The sequence below is a fragment of the Oryx dammah genome, unplaced genomic scaffold (genome assembly GCF_014754425.2).
Source record: "Oryx dammah isolate SB20612 unplaced genomic scaffold, SCBI_Odam_1.1 HiC_scaffold_19, whole genome shotgun sequence".
Classification (NCBI taxonomy): domain Eukaryota; kingdom Metazoa; phylum Chordata; class Mammalia; order Artiodactyla; family Bovidae; genus Oryx; species Oryx dammah.
In genome coordinates this window covers 21282436-21301614 of record NW_024070203.1, presented here as the reverse complement: position 1 = coordinate 21301614, position 19179 = coordinate 21282436, and the positions used below count along the sequence as shown (strand labels likewise).

Sequence of the window (19179 nt, the reverse complement as noted above, 5' to 3'; positions counted from 1 at the left end):
TCACTATACTGGAAGCTTAAAGAGTGATACTTTTCTATTTTAACTCCACTATGTAAAGTGTGATAAGAGTATTGTGTTGTTTGCATGCAATGTTGCATTTAGAAAGCTTGAGGATCAGAGTGGCAACCTGGAAAGAGAAAAAAGATGTTTATCTCAAAATTCTTTCAATGTGTTCACTTGTTGGTTTCCCTTACAGTAGGAACGCTTTGTTCTGTGACTAGTACAGAGTTTGGGTTATGGTAGGTGTTCAAGCTGGAGAAGGCAATGGCACCCCACTCCAGTACTCTTGCTTGGAGAATCCCATGGACAGGGGAGCCTGGGAGGCTGCAGTCCATGGGGTCGAGAAGAGTCATACATGACTGAGCGACTTCACTTTCACTTTTCACTTTCATGCATTGGAGAAGGAAATGGCAACCCACTCCAGTCCTTGCCTGGAGAATCCCAGGGATGGCAGAGCCTGGTGGGCTGCCGTCTATGGGGTAGCACAGAGTCGGACACAATTGATGCAACTTAGCAGCAGCAGCAGCAGCAGCGGCAGCAGGTGTTCAAGAAAAGTAGTTCTGCTATCATTCTTTGTTTATTCTTAGGTGACCATGCCCTCTCCAAGGGATCTTCCAGACCAGGGATTGAACCTGGGTTTCCCTCATTGCAGGCAGATTCTTTAGCATCTGAGCCATCAAGGAAGCCCCATTCTTAGGAAAGTCACTTCAGTTTAGTCATAGGTTCTTCAGCTGCACCCGACTCTCACGGGCAGTTCAGCTCAGTCGCTCAGTCGTGTCCGACTCTTTACTACCCCATGAATCGCAGCATGCCAGGCCTCCCTGTCCATCGCCAACTCCTGGAGGTCACCCAGACTCATGTGCACCAAGTCGGTGATGCCATCCAGCCATCTCATCCTCTGTCATCCCCTTCTCCTCCTGCTCCCAATCCCTCCCAGCATCAGGATCTTTTCCAATGAGTCAACTCTTCGCATGAGATGGCCAAAGTACTGTAGTTTCAGCCTCAGCATCAGTCCTTCCAATGAACACCCAGGACTGGTCTCCTTCAGAATGGACTGGTTGGATCTCCTTGCAGTCCAAGGAACTCTCAAGAGTCTTCTCCAACACCACAGTTCAAAAGCATCAATTCTTCCACGCTCAGCTTTCTTGACAGTCCAACTCTCACATCCATACATGACCACAGGAAAAACCATAGCCTTGACTAGATGGACCTTTGTTGGCAAAGTAATATCTCTGCTTTTCAATATGCTATCTAGGTTGGTCATAACTTTCCTTCCAAAGTGTAAACATCTTTTAATTTCATTGCTACAGTCACCATCTGCAGTGATTTGGGAGCCCCCCCAAAAAAAGTCTGACACTGTTTCCACTGTCTCCCCATCTATTTGCCATGAAGTGATGGGACCAGATGCCATGATCTTCATTTTCTGAATGGTGAGCTTTAAGCCAACTTTTTCACTCTTCTCTTTCACTTTCATCAAGAGGCTTTTTAGTTCCTCTTCACTTTCTGCCATAAGGGTGGTGTCATCTGCATATCTGAGGTGATTGATATTTCTCTCGGCAATCTTGATTCCAGTTTGTGCTTCTTCCAGCCCAGCGTTTCTCATGATGTACTCTGCATATAAGTTAAATAAGCAAGGTGACAATATACAGCCTTGACATACTCCTTTTCTTCTTTGGAACCAGTCTGTTGTTCCATGTCCAGTTCTACTATTGCAACCCCTCACAAAATGTCTTAGTAATATTTGCCTTTTGTGTTGTAAGGATCGCCTATAGAGGAATACAATTGTGCGATTGTAGTTGTCCTGTGATGCACTCACAGCACTGTGCCTGCCATAAAGGAGGCATTCAATAGACGTTTATTCACTTTTATAACAGTAACCACTTGCTCTACTCTTTACGTGGAACGGGGGTGCAGTGTGCATACATCAGTATAAAAGTTTGCCCAGGATGCAGCGATTGAGGAAATTTTGAGAGTCCGGGTAACAACAAATCAACAGCATTAACATTCAGTGGGCTTAGGCCTCATCTCCCAAAGGTTAAACACTTCACAACTGCCAATGAGGTGCCTGGGCCCGCGTTCCTCCGTTGCTAACCAGGGTCCCTGCAGCCAGCGGTCAGCCAACTGCCGCAAAGCCCCGCCTCCCAGGGCGGCCCCTCCAATCGGCCGCGCGGCCCGCGCCCAACCCCCTTGCGTCACGTGATGCGCCCAGGCCCGCTTCCGGCGCGTCGCGGGTGGCTGACGTCGCCGGGCCCGGCGTCGCGTCAGGGCTGGCCGGCGGCGGCGGCGGCTGAGGAGGCGATGGCAGCGGACATCGAGCGGGCTTGAGCACTCGGACCTGCTCCCTACCTGGCGCGACCTCGGGACCGAGCTCGCGTTGCGGCTCGTATCGCTCCGATCCTGCTCCCTCCGCGACCGCTGCCTGGGCGGAGGCCGGTGGCGGAGGCCCGGGCTGGCCGTCCTGTTCGCGCCCCGGCTCGGCCCCGGACAGCCCGACAACTGTGCAAAAAAGAGGAGGCCGAGTCGGTAAGAGACAGCGGCGGCAGCAGAGCCTGGAGCCCGCCGAGCCCCCCGCCTGGCCGACCGGGACACCCCCGCGCTGGTGTCTTGTCTCTGGCCCGCGTCCCTCCCCGTAACTAGCCGCCCCTATTGTCTGGGCGCCGCCGCTCCGTCTCCCCCTCCCTTCCTTCCCCCGCCGCCTCTCGCCCGGGGCCGGACGGCTGTCAAACCCGGAGGCGTCTCCTACACCCTGCGAGCCGGGTCTGAGCCTTTCCTGTCGGCCTTTGGTCACCTCCCTCCCGCCCCGCATCACCAACCACCCCCCTCCTCCCAACCAACACCGTTTCCTTGGCCCCGCGGCCATTCCCTGACCCCGGCTTCACTCTCCCAGTGTTGGTCTTCTAGCTAAATTTTCTCTTACCGCCGTTTGTCAGGTCCACAAGTTTCACAGTCCTTATATATTTTTTTGCTTTCTTGTTCGTTTTCCTTTCCATTTTTTTTTATCCTCTTCGTTCTCTCTGTCCCCCTTTCTCTTTTGCTTCAAGTTTTAACCCCTCAATAGAACTGTTTACTTTGTCTTACTTTTCCTTAACTCACATCCCTCCCCATCTGCCCCTCTCCGCTCAAGAAAAGGAAATCTTGCTTTTTTCTGAAACCTCATCCAGAAGCACCTCTGAGAGGATTGTATGTCCTAACTTTGTCACTTCTTGAGGGTTCTAAGTTTGATCCTAGAAAATGTTAGTGTAACTGGTCGGTTCCCCATACTAAGTTTTCCTTGTGAAGAACAGCAGGAAAAGTGGATTCGATTTCTACGCAAAACGTTTAAGTAACCGCCTTGGATGTTGCGGCACTGACAGGACCGTTATTAAAAATATTCATACTAGTGTTTCTTTTATACCGAATGCCCTCTGGCTGAGCTTACTGTTAACTTTAATGCACTAGTCTTCGCTGTTGCCATGGCCGGCAGGAGGATATCACCCCTGCCTCCATCTCCCCCCTGCTCACCACTGCATAAGTATTTATGTTTGATTTTTACATATTTTTTTAATGGTATGTACTTTCCCTTACCTAGCAGATTCTTTCTAAGAGAAAAGGGCAGTTGGTTTTTATGCTTGCTGTTATGTTTTGTCCCTTTTCAGTTGTGACAAAACCAATGAAAAAGCATGGTATAGTTGTGTGTTTTCTTCTATAAACTGGGAGGGAGCATAGTCATATTTGTAATTCTTAATTTCAAAAAGGTTTTAGGGATTTCTCCTCTCCTACATTATCAATAGATTTCTATTCCTGGTTAAATATATTTTGATTAAGCTGTCTCAAAATGCCTCCATCTTCTTCAGGTGCTAGTTTGTGAAAAAGAGACTACCACGTGTGCTGAACATCCACTGGCCAAAATGATAGTGAATATTCTACATGTCCATGGTCTAGAGAGGAATAGGTATTCCTTTGTAGTTTTTTGTTTGAACTACAGCCACTTTTATTGCCAATGTGGGTATTGTCTATATAGAAATACAGTAGAAGTTCTGAGAGTTAAAACTCTTGTGTCATTGTTGCTTATTGAATATGAAGAAAATGAGGTTTCCTCTGCAACTTTATGTTAGTTAAAATTATTGAATCATGTGCTACCAGGTGGGAGATCATAGGTGGTGAAAAATCCTAATCACTAGAGGAATTACTAAAATTTTTACTAGAAGTGTGTGTACTGTTTCTTTCATCTTTATGTTCTTTAGTGTCTTATCAAGTGCTTTATATTATAAGGCACTCAATAAATATTAGTTGAAAAACTTGGTTAATTTATTCTCTTAAGAATTTCAGTAGTCATGTGCCAGATCACTCAGTTGTCTTGATTTTTCAAAGATGCAAAACATTTTCAACTGTTATCTTGAAGAATTTTCTTGGATATTTTCAAGTTAAAATTTAAAGCACTTCAACCTTTAGTGTTAGTTCTCGTTTGTTCATTCTTTTAAAGTAGTTACCTTTTTAATGTCCTTTTTCTTAATTTATTAGTAAGATTGCCTGCAAGTTGCACAGTACTTTTATTGGCAATCATCATTCAAATTTCTTAAAAATTTGGTGGTTATTTTAACTTCTCACTTAATGTTTAAAAAATTGTTTAATCACTTGTACCTTTTATGTATCAGAACCTAACATTTTTTTTTTCTCTTTTGAGGTAGTGAAAAGAGAATCCTGAAGAATAGGATCTCAAGATGAGTAAAAAGCCCCCAAATCGTCCTGGAATCACTTTTGAGATCGGTGCTCGTTTGGAGGCACTGGACTACTTACAAAAATGGTATGGAAAATATGGAGCCCCTGAAGTAAAGCCCAGTGTCTGAAGTCTACATGGGTTGGTTAATTGCTCTTTTCCTGACAGTGGCAGAAACATTACCTTGTTCACATTTTGAATAAGTATATTCATTGTTTTTTAGTTTCCCTACTCTTCAACAGATTTTGCAGTTATCATCACTCTTGTGTACTTAATATGAGCTCTGTGGGTGGTGGGAGAGAGAAAGGGTTAATCTAAATAACTAGGTTCCCAAGTTTTGTATAAAACTTGATATAAATCTATTTTGGGGGGGGGCCTGTTTCATAGCTGTTTTTTTCAAACTACAGAATATGTTGATGGTTAGCATAGTTGTCATTGACTATACCACCTGAAACCAAAACCCAGTATCTCTCTTTCCTCCCCAGAGTGTGGTGACCTAAAGGCGAGTTTTCACTGTTTCTAGTTTTAAATGAGTAATCCTTTCAGGCCTTCTCTTATTTCTTCTCCTCTACCTGCCATTTCTACCTCTGCGTGTGATAAGTGGTGAATTCAGATAGTTCCAGCATACCCCTGGGTACAGTGGTGTAGGAGAAATTGGTTGCCTGCCATAAAATCACTGCCTAGAAGGAGAAAGAATAGCATACACCAGGATGGCTGGACCACAGTAGGAATAAGAATTCTCTCTTTCTGCTCAGGAATGCCTTCTTCATTCTCATTCGCTGGTCTCTAGCTCTGCTCTCTGGGTGGATGTCTCTTGGTGTCATTCTCAGCCCCCTACACAGAGATGGGCATTGGAGAGCCTCCTCTCCTGGTAGTGGTTCAGCCTCAGCTCCGCTTGAAGCCCATTTATTCTGATGAAGGGTCTAGCAGCTCAGCGACTCTACCAGACTTTTGGACATTTTTTACAGTTCTCTTAAAAATGTAGTGGACATGTTGTAGATTTGCCTTTGGTTGATTTGTATTAAGTCAACTTCCTGAGTTGGCAGTGGCAGGCAGAGAAATCTTGTTTAGTCATGATATTTGACTTTAGACCAGCCTGGGGTTTTTGTCTGTTAGCATCCGGTGTTGGAACTCTGCACACGTCTGTGACCCCCAGCTTAATGGGTCTTTTTGGGTCAGTTTGAGGTGGGAAGGCGGCCTCATGCCACCAAGCTGCATCTCAGTGAGTGTTTCTTTTTCGGGGGCTTACTTACTCTCATAAGGTGGAAAATATACACAGGGTTCTTACCAGGGGCTTGGAAAATACCTGGGAACCAGGCAGTTAGCATCCCCTCCTAGTCCTGATGGTAAACATTGTCTCTAGGTATTGCCAGTTGTTCTGGGGTTGGGGGCCTCTCTGTGCCCCTAATGGAGAGCCTCTGCATTAGACTGTACCAGGAAAGATGTTATTTTAGTCCATAATTAACTCTCTTTGGTTTTGATTTTGACCAAAGGAAACTTTTTACTTTGAAGGCACTCACAGTTGAATCTCTCTGTGATAGAAGAGGATGAGAAAGGCTACTTCTTTGATGTTAATCTTTACTTTTTTTTTCTTTTGTTAAAGTTACTAGCTTAAATTTCTAGTTTAATTCATGAGATTCTTTTCTTAGGCTTCCAAACTGACAAAGTTGCAATTGAATTAGCTTCCAGTTTTGAAAAAGTAGATAGTTTATTAGTCCTTCCAGTGGCCTTCAGAGATATTGACATAATTAATTTTGGTATTTGTAAGAAATTCAGTTATGGTGAAATGCTTCCTAATTCATTAGCTGTTAAATCAATGATTCAGTAGTTAAAAGAAAAAGATTATGAAAAAGGACTACTTAAAAAATTAAGTCTCAGTTTGCTTTTAGAGTATGTGGAATTTCAGAAAACAAAGTTATAGCTTAGTTTTTTCACTGTCTTATGCTTCTCATCAAAAAATTTCGAGTGCTTAGATAGTGTGATATCATGCAGATGTACTCATTCATAAAATTTAGATTTAATTTAAATGACCCCAGTAATAATGGTCTCTTTAAAGTGAGTAAACATTAACCAAAATAATCACATATGATAATCACTGACACTTTGTCAGTTTGATTTTTATGCATTTATTTATATGAAGATTTTAGCATTCTGCTATAGTGGTGCTTTAATTAAAAAAAATTAATAGTATTTTATATATTCTAGGTAATTGAAAGAGATAATTTTCTTGTTCTGACTTTATTAATGTCAGTAGTCTCAAGAACTGTTTCAGCTTGAGTAGCCCTTTAATTTCTAGGACAACTAATTAACTGCTAAGATTTATTGAATTTTATGTGGGGCAGAAAGAAATCGTGTGAGACATGGTGCTCTTAACAGATTTTATTTCTAAATGAGATAAACTTTATGTTTTGTTAAGGACCATTCTGTATTCCATATAAATTCTATACATTTTTGCTTTAATATCAAGTAAAACTATTGAAGGGTTATTTAAGTGTTGAAAAACCTCGATATTGTTATGAGGGCAGAGCAGTTAGTCACTGAAAATACACTGAACTTTCATCCTTCCCAGTCTACTTTCCTTCATATTCTCTTTGGGTTGCATCCATATTGAATGCACCCATAGTTAGTCTTCCACATTTATTCGTTAAGCTGGAATAGTAGTGAAACCCTACTTGACATAAATATCTTTTGAATTGTTGGCATTAGACAGGGACATGCAGGAATGCAAATATTACTTACTCTCTTTGTACTCAAGACATTTACAATAAGCAGTGTAGCTGTTATTAAGAAAATGACTTCTCACAGGTTGACACATTAGCTCTTAAAGAGAAACAGAGAAAAAATCGTGATAGTGAGGCACCTGAATGCCAATTTGTCTTATGTAGCAGGTTTTTCCTATATAAGAAAAGGTAAAGGAAAATATTTTTTTAGTATGTGCCTGAGAAATAAAAGGATAAACTTTAAATTTAGTGGGCAGAAATAAAGTTAAGTGCGGTAGAGCTGATTGAATAGGAAGACTGAACCTATTTTTCTTTGGTAAAATACATTATTGTTCCTTGAGCAAATCATATCACATACTCTTTGGAGTTCAGAAAGATATTTCATCCTTGGAAATACATTTCACATTTTCAAGTAGCAAATTTTTATTTTTTTGCTTTCAGAGTAATTTTCCAGCTACATCAGAAAATCCTGGTGGTTTGATTATTTACCAGTACTAATGAATGCAGGGTCTGAGAAGCCAGAGAGAGGCCACTCACCTTCTATCCCAGTGTGTGCTTTTAGATACCTGGATCTGTTCTCTGTGAACTAAACCTAATTCTTACTGAAAAATGTGGGTTGCTTTAATTTTTAAAAAATGTATAGTCTTACTCAAAACATTTTGTTCTTTTCCTCATCAATCTTTTAAGTTAAAAGTCTTTAAAAATGCTAAGGTTTACAGTTAAGACAATCAACCATTTTCTTTCTTATCTTTATATCCTAACCTAAATATATTGGCTGTATAATCTCTTGGATGCAGTAACATCATAAGGATGAAAATAGATACAGATTGTTGATACAGGTTGTGTTTGGGAAAAGAGAAGTTCAGAGTTGAAGTTATATTTGACACACCATCAGTGAATTCTAAAGAGGAAAGAGTCAGGTTGTCACTTTCTGATCTTGTAAATACGGGTAAGTCCTTGAATTTGGTTGGTTTAGCATTAAAATGAAAGCAGTGTTACTTTTACTTATTTTAAGGATCAAATAAAATAATGTATTTAAACTTGCTTCAAATTATATGAAGTAATAGTTCATTATAAAGCACTGAGGTAAATGCAAGGAAAGAGGAAGAGTTGAAAAATCTTCGGGGATCTGAAGACTCAGGTGTGTAAGTTTTTAAATATAGCCTTAGTGTTGACGTGAGAATGATCTAAGATACAGAAGGAATATCATGTCATTGCAACATGCTATAAACCACCTTTTTGAGGTGATAATAAAAATCTTTGTTTTTACAGAGTTTCATAATTTACAAAGCACCCTTAAGATATTCAAGTATCTAATCATTCTGAGTATTATTTAATAAGAAAAGTGATAAAATCATACCAGTTTTGACTACTGATTTAACTTTAAGATTGAAATTAAAATATTCTATAGCAAATGATTTAGTTGTGAAAACACAACAAGTAAAGTAAGTGTGTTCTGGTGTTACTCTTAGAATTGAAATTATAAAGTTAATAACTCATTCAGATGAGTTATGCTCTTCTGACCTTTTTTGGAATATTTCTATTTAATTCTCTTCTAGATCTAAAGGAAAGGAAAATGAAAGATTAAAAAAAAAGTGGAGATGTCTCCAAGTGTCAGAGTTTGATAGAACAGTATAAATTTGAATTGGCAAATGCTGTTTCCACACATTTGGAGTTTTTTGAACTGTATGGAACATTTGCAAATGTGAGTTTTTAAAATGTTCATGAACAGAATTTTGTAGAGTGGGAAAATTGAATAAATTCAGATTGTAGCAAGTACACATACTTTATAATTTAAATTAAAATTTTGTATTATCTGAATTAAAAGAGTTGTCTTTTTCTAATCGGATTTGCTATTCAAAGGAAAACACTAGTGGAGGGAAGCTGTGTGGTCTGTATTTGAAACAGAAGAGGAGTGTTCCTGAAAAGGAGTGTGTAGATCAAATTTTGCTGGGAGAAATTGAGGGCAAGAGGAGAAGGGGGCAACAGAGGATGAGATGGTTGGATGGCATCACTGACTCAATGGACATGACTTTGAGCGAACTCAGGGAGATAGTGATGGACAGAGAAGCCTGGCATGCAGTTCTTGGGGTCGCCAAGAGTCGGACACAACTTAGCGACTGAGTAATGACAAGATCAAATTTAAAAGCTGAAAACATATTTAAATTACATTAGGTGAGTTTGGAATTTGTAGAAACCATGGGTGAATACTTTTAAAATATTCTTTTGCTAATGTAAATAAAATATGTCCTTTTGTACATGGAACTTCCCTAAATCTCTTTGTGCTTAGAAGATTTTGATTCTAATTTTGGGTCACTAACTACCTTTGAAAACCTAATTTCAGCTGTAGACTCAGAAGAATGTACAATCATATTTACACATCAAAATAATTGAATAATCTATTATGGGTGGTGGTAGGAAGCTTAACAGGAAACTCCAGACTAAGGACCCTGTTTGTAGAGAATTTCAAATTGAATTTTGTAAGATTTACAATTTCTGAGATTCTTTACAGTAAGAAAGTCACAAGTTTTGAATCCTAAGATCTAAGTGAATCCTCAGTTTAATAATTATCAACCAGGTCTACACCAGTGTACAAACATTTTAGTTCTTTAATTTTTAAAATTTCCACTTAGAAAGCTCTGAACTTTTTTTAAAATAGTTTTTTGATGTGGAGTGTTTTTTAAAAAAGTCTTATATTGAGTTTGTTGCAGTATTTCTTTTGTTTTATGTTTTGGTGTTTTGGCTGTGAGGCATGTGGGAGCTTAGCTACTGGACCAGGACTGGAACCCAGGTCTCCTGCACTGGAAGGTGAAGTCTTAACCACTAGACTATAAGGGAAGTCCCTCTGTGAACTTTCAAAGATAAAGTTCTCCCTTTCTCTCCCATGTTACTCCCCACAAAAAAATGTTGAAAGCAATATTAGAAATAGGTGTAGAGTAGACATTTATTTTAAAATACTCCTGCTTTGTTCTTGTGGTCTTTTCTCTTATATTCTTTCATTATGTTAGTTCATTTTTTTTTTTTTTTAGCTTTTTCTTGCTCAATTTTTTGTTTATCCTAGTTTTCTTGAAAGGCAGGAGAAAAGGAGTATTGAAAAAGGTAGATATAACTAAAGTCAGAAAACATGGCTTTAGGTGCTGTTCTGCCATGAACTATGGGACTTTGGAGAGTTCTTTGCTTTAATGTCCCTAAAATGAAGGTGTGACACTTTCAGTAATCTTTCAGGTCCGCTGAACTGGAAACAAATTATTTTATCTACTTTTTACCTGTTGAGCAGGGGCAGGTATTTTAGTCTCACTTTTAGATGGGTAATAAATGACTTGAAGCAGAAGTAAAGTAGGTAAAGACTGGAAGTCACATGCAGTGTGCTCAAAACTGCCAGACTCTAGAAGAGAAAATTTATTGAAAAAGATGGAGAACGGTGAATATAACTGGAAACAAATATTTAGAATTTTATAGTACTTGTGTTATAGTGGTGTTGGGAAGGCAGTTACTCTTTCTCTATCCTGCTGTTCTGCTCATTTAAATGCTTTCTTATTAACTTTAATTTTGAAATTACTTAGAATTAAAACTAAAGGCTTTAAGAAGCCAGTAGTTATTCAGTAGTAGACTTTAACTTCCTGTATGGTATCCATTTACTAACAAATTGATTCTCTTACTAAGTTCATTGATGCTAGTAACTATATTTAAAAAGTGATTCAGGTGAAGTCCAAAAGAGTGGTTCTCAAACTTGAGCCTGCATCAGAGTCGCCTGAAGGGCCCCAGTGCTTTGGCATTTTTATATGACTTTGTATTGAAGAACTACTAACCATTCCTCCTACCGCCTCATACAGATCATTAATCAGCATATAAAAATTGTCTTTTTATTAAAGTAGAAGCTGGTATATAAGGTACATTATTTCTGTCATTAAAATTAACTCAACTTGGAGAGAATTACTGTAATAAAATTGAGGAAAGAATCTGGGTGTTTAATATTCAGTGTATATTAAAAGTCTCTTCTCATTGCCAAAAACCCAACCCTCTTCAGTGAAAAATGAGTATGTTTCTAGTATATCATGGGTAGGTAAGGTACTAAAGAATAAGCTACTAATGTGAAATGAATTATATGCAAGCCCTACCCCTTTTACTCATAAACAGGTGCCCAGAAAATTTCATTGAATTGTAGTGGGTTAGTCAAGAATGAACCTGAAAGTTTTGGGGATGTCTTGAAATCTGGTTACCACTATAAAACACTACTGCAAATGAATTATGACTTACTTGTTGAAAACTAAGCATAGAATAAGAATGATATTTATCAAACTATTAAGAAATTTCATATCTTTTCATTTTTAAAGTCACCTAGTGTTTTTCTTAGTTCCCCAACAACTCATATCCCAACTTTCCTATCTTAACTTTTAAATGTAAGTTAAGCTACTTTTTCCCCTTACATTCTTTTATCATCATAGTGTAATGTTTCATATTTACACATAATTGAGATGCAGTTTGCCTTTTTTTTTTGATAATTTTTAATAATAAAACAAGAGTCTGTTTGCTTAGTCTTTTTATATGGGGTGAGAGGAATGTTTATTTTGTACAATATAATAAAAGCTATTTTCCATGCTTTCTGGCTAACAAAAACTTTTTGCATTTTGTTTCAGAAACAGAAGATTAAAATTAAAATTTCAAGAAAAAATAAACATATAACTTGATTTCATATTGTTTTTTGTATCTCTTGAGAAAGAGCCCCCTGTATTTTAAGTACTGCAGTAAGGTTGACAGGAGCTGAAAATGATCAGTTTTAAGATGCAGAATATATGATGATCAAAAGCATATTCTTTAAGGATAGACAGACCTCCATTCAGGGATCTACCACTTACTCTTTTGACTTGTGGAAGTTACTTGTCTTCCAGAGGTTCTATGACCTTAAATAACTGGAAATAATAGTAGTACCTAACTCAAAAGGTTGTTTGAATATTTAGCAAGAGAGTGCACTTTAAGAACTTTTCATGGTCTCTGCCACATGGTAACCACTTAATAAATGCTAGCTTTAATGGTAATAATAGCATGAACGTTAGTTATTCTAAGAAAATAGAATCTAATAGAGAAGTCACTGTAAATTCCTAAAATTTTAATCATAGGTGTATAAGCATATATGATTATGTGTAGTATATTAAATTAATTTTTAAGTGCCTAATATTAAGAAATGGTCAACTGCAACCTGTGAAGGTTAGTGTTTGGGGTTTTGTAACAAATAACAAAGTTTGATCATGTTGGCTTGAACAAATTATATGAAGCACATAAACTTGGAGTAGAATATTGGTGGCATTTTTGGTGGAGTGGGAAAGGGATTTTTGATAGTCTAATTGATTCTTATGGTAGGAGATGGTAATGAGCATAAAAGGTTGTGTTGTAAGCATTTTGATTTGGTCAGAACGATGGCATGAGTGCATGCAGGCACAGCAGGAGATTCAGAAACTGAGGAGGCAGAGCAGCAGGAGTTTAAATCCAGTGATCTGAAAGGAAACCTTGATTTGAAAAGTGGCTGCCACAAGTCACTAGGGGAAAATACATAGATAACTCTGGTCTTACCCTTCTTTGCTGCAAAGATTATGAACAGATAGGAAGCAGGGTGATCTGTTTTATGTCGTATGTGTATCTTCATGACGAATGGCTCTGGAAAGACCTAAGGGATAATGTGGTGAGATCCTTAGAATTCAGGGTTGGATGCAGTTTTGACGTATATAACCATCCTCTCAGTGTTCTTAAAATTTAGATTCTTTGGATTTATGCTTCATTTTGGGATATCAAGTTTGAATTAGTCAAAAGGGTTTTGTTTTCAGCGTGTTGTTCAAGTGTGAAACAAATTAACATGCAATACCTAGAAGCATGTCATCTAAAAATACTGTTCTAATAGGTGACATTATTGTAGTTATAATCAGTTAATGGGTGAGAAAACACTTGAAAATTACAAAGCATAATTAAATTTAAAGTGTTTCCAAGAAACTAAAAATTTTAAAACGTTAGGAGGTTATAAGAATCTTAGGTTTGCGTTTGACTTCATTCTACATTAATTTTTATTATTTGGCAGATAAACCTCTTCTGACAATTATATGTAAAGAAAGTCTCTATTTCTATTTCTTATAATATGTTTTAGTCATTTTTTATGACACATTGAGAGTTTCTTGCTAATGCAGTTCCTATTCACAAGACTGTTCCGAATTGTTAATTCTAACTCCTGGAGATCCTGCTAACATTAAATTACATGTAAGTCATTTTTCAAGTGTATTTCATCCTTTAAAAATTGAAGAACTACTTTATCCAAGAGAACATCTAGTTTAGGTATTCTCTCTTGTGCTACTGCAATATACCTTTACTAGCTATTACATTATTTTGTAATGTATTACCTTATTTGATTCCCTTTTCTTCTCCTCTCCCTCCTGAATTTGTTGTTTTTAGCTTTATTCTTACTTTAGTGTCTGACATTCAGTGAATTAGAGACTCAGTGCTGAGTTAAATGAAATGGATGAGGAACTGTTAATTTTTTAATTTGTATAAATTAGAAATTTTACTGTCTTACCAATATAAACAAGGATTATTATATAAAATACATAATTTGAATAATTTATTGTGTCAGTTGCCTTTTTGATTAACACGGCACTTGTTCAGATGATGAGTGAAATCTCATAGTGAATTCTGATGGTCTTTGGGCTATTTGGTGGTGTTCAGTGGGCAGTAACCTGCTGATGAGTAGTTAATAGCCATGTCCTTTGGCTTATGTGCTTTAATCTGTCAGGTTATAGTTCTGACATAGCTGCATGCCCATCACTGTTTTCTCACTCCGAGGGATGTGGAGCACCTATGGTCTGACTGCTAACAGATGGTCTTGCTTTCCAGAGGACTTTTTTTTTTTTTGAATCATGAACCCCTTGGAAATCTGATCAAAGTTGGGAACTCTTCTCCCAAGAGAATACTTGTACACTTCTGGGCCAAACGGTTTTTTTACATATAGTCTCAGGCAATCATGGTCTCCTGATACAGTTGTCAGTCAGGACTTGTCATGTAAAACAGTTTATAACATGAGCCAGTGTAGTAATTTGTCTGTAATGGTAATTCCCATTGTAGGTTTCTTATTTCTTTTGTGTTTTGACAATAGACTTGAGTTGATGTTATAGGGAGCCAATATGACTTATTCAGTGTGTACCTAGTCTCTCTGCTCAGTGTCTGGTTTTTAATGAATTACAGAGTGAGTTCGGAATCCATAAAGCTTGCTACTTTCTGACCCATCTTGTGTAAGTGGGAGGCCCCAGAGACAGTGTTAAAATGCTGGTATTATTGGATGAGGCAATAAAGTGAAAGGTGAAAGTAATTTTTGTTTTTGGTAATGGCCTTGCTTTAGTTGGGCTTCCCTTGTAACTTAGCCAGTAAAGAATCCGCCTGCAATGTGGGAGACCTGGGTTCGATCCCTGGGTTGGGAAGATCCACTGGAGAAGAAAAAGACTACCCACTCTGGCCTGGAGAATTCCATGGACTGTATAGTCCATGGGGTCACAAAGAGTCAGATATGACTGAGCGACTTTCACTTCACTTTACCCTGCTGTTACAGCCACGGTTGAACTGGACCATTAGAGAATTTTGACCACACTGATTCAGAAAGAGTCCTAAGAAATCAATTGAGAGATTGCATGCTTAGTCAAGTCACTTCAGTTGTGTCTGAATCTCTGCAACCCCATGGGCCATGGCCTGCCAGGCTCCTCTGCCCATGGGATTCTCCAGGCAGGAACACTGGAGTGGGTTGCCATTTCCTTCGCAGAAGTAGAATTGCACATAACGAAAATTCTGTTAAATTCAGCAAGGATCATTCTCAGTGTTTCTGAATGCTGTTTGTTTCCATTAAACCTAATAAACAATTTAGGATGGATTTTTTTTTTTTTTTTGCTAAGTTTGCCCAGAGTAAACTCTATTCTCTTAAGATTCAAGTGCAAAAGACATGCAAGGGCGAGATAGGCCCAGAGCAATGGAGGCAGTCCCTTAATTTCGACACTGATTAATATCATTTAAACAGTACAAGTAGTTTAAAGTGGGATATGATAGGGAAGACAGATGTGGAAATTTTATGATATTTTGTTGTATCATCATAAGGAATAGTAGAGCTCTGTGTAGAATTTTGGCATTGAAAAACCATAGCCCGAGTTGCCTTCTCTCCACCTGTTTCTTTGGAACCCTGGAGAGGTGCCAACTATGTTATTTGTTTTTGTTTTCTTCTTATCCCTAATTGTTTTAACTCTGAAATTCCAGTCTCCCACTTTTCAGATTTTTTTCCCAATCATTTACAAATATTTGGGACTCAGCCTAGTCACTGTTCTTTACTCTTAACAGCTTTCCATGATTCATCCTTTGAAAAGTAAAAACAAAAACATTGTCACTACATCTTCCAAATTCAGTAAGAAAAATTTTACATTCCATTCATACTCAGTTATAATAAAACATACATTGTGTATCAAAATAATTGCTGTGGTTCAAGATGTAGAGGCATTTGTGAATACATTTGTTCAGAAATATTTTTTATTTACTGAGTATCAAGGCATTATTATGGGCCATCTTGAATAGGGAAATCATTTCACTGTATAGAATAAAATAATAATAAAGCTATACATTAAATTACCATTTTGTGTATTTTATATGGATAGCAAAGATCTTGATGTTAGGGTTTTTTCCTAAGATTAATGGATAACCAGATTAAGTACAGACTTTACAGGATTCCCTGTTTGAATATAATGAATGAAGAGGCATTTCACTGGTTCACTATTTCAGGGCTCTTTAGTTTGAACCTAGCTAATCAGTCCTGTCTGAGCGCCCACTCTTTTTCACTCACCTTACTACTTACCATATAGACTAGCCAAAGGGAACTGTTTCCTGGAAGTGCCCCTCCAGTCTTTGGTCCTGAGGTCCTTGAAGACAGAAACCTGTTTGTCTGAATCCTCCTTGTCCAGCTGATGCTCAGCCCTGAATCACATGATGGTTTTAAGTAAATGAGCATTGATTGAATAAATGAGTAATGCTTTGTATACACTTTATCTTTGTACCATGTTGATTAAGTCTGAATCCTTAAAGTCCCCCACCAAGACCAACGTAGGTAACTTCTCCCAAGAATGGTCGCCAGGGTGCCAGTTTTTCTCTGAAATATTAACTATTGCATCTTATGTAGGATTTTTGTAAAGTCAACTATACTTCAATGAAAAAAAGCAAATTATATTCAAATTACAAAAAAAAAATAATGGCAAAGAGAAATCAAAGTTGAAATTAGTATTGTACTTACTGCTCACTATCTTCAGGGAAAACTAACTTGTGAGGAAAAATTCATGGTTTTTCAGAAGTAAAAGCTTGATGCAAAGGAGAAAAAAAATGTTTTATAAACTTAACAGTTTTACCAGGGAAGCCCATGTATGGTATAATTACTTTGATACAGGCCTTACCGCATTTCTCCTGTAGGCTCTTTGTACCAGTTAGCTCTTACTCTTACATGTGTGTCCTTGGACAGTCTTCATCTATTAAATGGTGACTGTGTTATCTGTACCTTGGATGGTTACCAGGAGCTAATGAGATAAGGTATATAAAAATCAGCTGATGCTCAATAAAGGAAGAACATAGGGCCTGACGGATTTATGACTCTCAGAAATATCATGCTGCTTCTCTGTCTCCTCATCTGACTCTAAGCTAAGCTCCTTGAAGATAAGGGTTACTTCTGTTTCCTTTTAACCTGCCATTTGTTTGTGTACATTTAATTGTATACATTTAGAATTTGAAGGAACCTATAGAATAAACGTCTTATTTTCTTGTTTAAAATAAAAAAGATATAAACACATAAATTAGAAACTTAGTTTTTATAATTGATAGAACACCTTTTATAGTAGTTTGAATGTTGAAAAATAAAGAACCTTATCTCTAGGCTTCCCTTAATGCTATTGACCTTTTTTGTTTTGATTTGAAAACCAGAGCAGCAGAAACAAATCAGCAAAACTGCAGAAGACAAGCATTTTTGATTCTAAATGGGGAATCGACATGTCCACCTCAGGGAGTGAGTGTGTTGAGCCCCTAGATTTTCCTGTGTTCGTGCTTCTCTTTAACAGGATGTTTCCTTACTCACACCTGCGCCCTCTAAAGAGTGAGACTGCTAACTCAGCTCTGAAGAATGTACAGATTTTCTTTCTTAAACCTCACGTGTTCACCCTGAGCATTCCCACAGTAGCCAGTTTGTGTCTGTCACTGTGAAAGTGCTGGGGTGCAAAGGGGACCATGACTCAGTCCCCAAAACTCACAGGCCCTTGTAATTGCTAACATCCTGTTTCTGAGATGTCTGCTCTCTTGCGAAGTGTTAGTAAATACTTTGTGATGAAAGGGTTACATGCTTTGGTCGTGGTGAATGCCTTATTTCTGTCTTGCTGACAGAACCAAGAAGTCTTCAATAAAGAAAATGGTTTATTTAATCCAGTATTTTCCTAACTTATTTGACCATAGGACCCCTTTTTTTGTGTCACATGTGTTAATGTCTCAAAGGCTGTAAATGCTCCATAGCCCACAGTTTAGGATCCTGTGCAGATGATTGTGATGAGATGGGTGCAGTGAGAGCACTAAGGGGTGGAGAGTTGGGGGTCTTCACACAGGTGATAAATTGGATCTTGAATGATGAATGTACAGAGGAAGGGAAGGGCAGCTTAGGTCTAGGCAGAAGGAACAGAACTGACAAAAGCATAGGTGTTTGACAGGCATAGTATGTTTAAGGAAATTCCAAATAGTTCAGTGTCATTAGACTGAAGGGAAGAAAGAAGCTATACCAGAGAACAATTTGGGGCCCTTGAAATGTACAAAAAGCCTTGAAAAGCATGAGTATGTGGAGTAGGTAGTACTCAGTTCTTAATTTAAAAGTTATGTGAGGGCTGTTTTGCTTTATATTTAAATTTATGTCAATATAAATTTATATTTATTATTCAGGGAAAATTAAAAACTGATACAGCTAGTAAAAGTATGAAATAAACCATATGGCTAAATAATCTGTGTGCTGCTATTGAATTCTTAGTGTTATCTCATGTTACTTTGAAATATCTTTTGAGTCTCTGTGAAGATTACATATGTATACATTAAGAATTATGAAGCTTTTTTTGGTTAACTTTTCAGGTTAACTAATTTTTATTTTGGAATTAATCCTGGGAGGGAGAATAAGCACATGTGAAGACAGAACAATGTGATACTGTTTTTATATTCTTAAATTGAAATTTTAACTAAGATTTCCATACCATCATTAATACTCATTATGAAATATTGGAAAGTATGAAAAATAGAAAAGAGAAAGTACTTTATTGTCATAGACAAATGTATGTCATTTTTTGCTCGACCAATGTATTACTATTTAACATTTTATATATTTATAATTCTAGTGAACATATTACTGCTTTTTTACATTTTCCTACATTTAAAGTCTGTATGATATTCCATTCAGTAGATATACCATAGTTTATATAGTTATGGACAGTTTTTGGGTTTTTTTAACTGTATGCTTTTTATGTTTTTATACATGTTTTGTGTATATAGTTCCAGCATTAAGAACATGTTTAAAGCTTTTGATGCATGTTATTAAATTACTTCCCAAGACAGCATAATTTATATTATAAATAATGTAATTTATATAACTACTGGGATTGAACTGTTAATATTTCAGTAGGTCTTGAGAGCAGTCATCAAAAAGAAAAGACAAAGACTAAAGCAAACCTTGTTGGTCAGTAGTTTAAA

General features: G+C 37.6%; 1 protein-coding gene across 14 annotated transcripts in view; it reads left to right on the top strand.

The window, feature by feature from the left end:
* The first annotated feature begins 2213 nt into the window (after window positions 1-2213).
* PHF20L1 (PHD finger protein 20 like 1) overlaps window positions 2214-19179 on the top strand; it is a 76514-nt gene continuing 59548 nt past the window's right edge. For 9 of the 14 annotated variants that reach the window (XM_040262106.1, XM_040262104.1, XM_040262102.1 and 6 more), the window contains exons 1-2: window positions 2214-2523; window positions 4664-4783. In XM_040262106.1, coding sequence (XP_040118040.1) covers window positions 4701-4783 — 83 coding nt within the window. In that variant the 5' untranslated portion in view covers window positions 2214-2523; window positions 4664-4700. Of the gene's footprint in view, window positions 2524-4663; window positions 4784-8975; window positions 9122-19179 lie in introns of all 14 variants that reach the window. The other 5 variants (XM_040262107.1, XM_040262101.1, XM_040262103.1 and 2 more) reach the window with 3 other exon arrangements.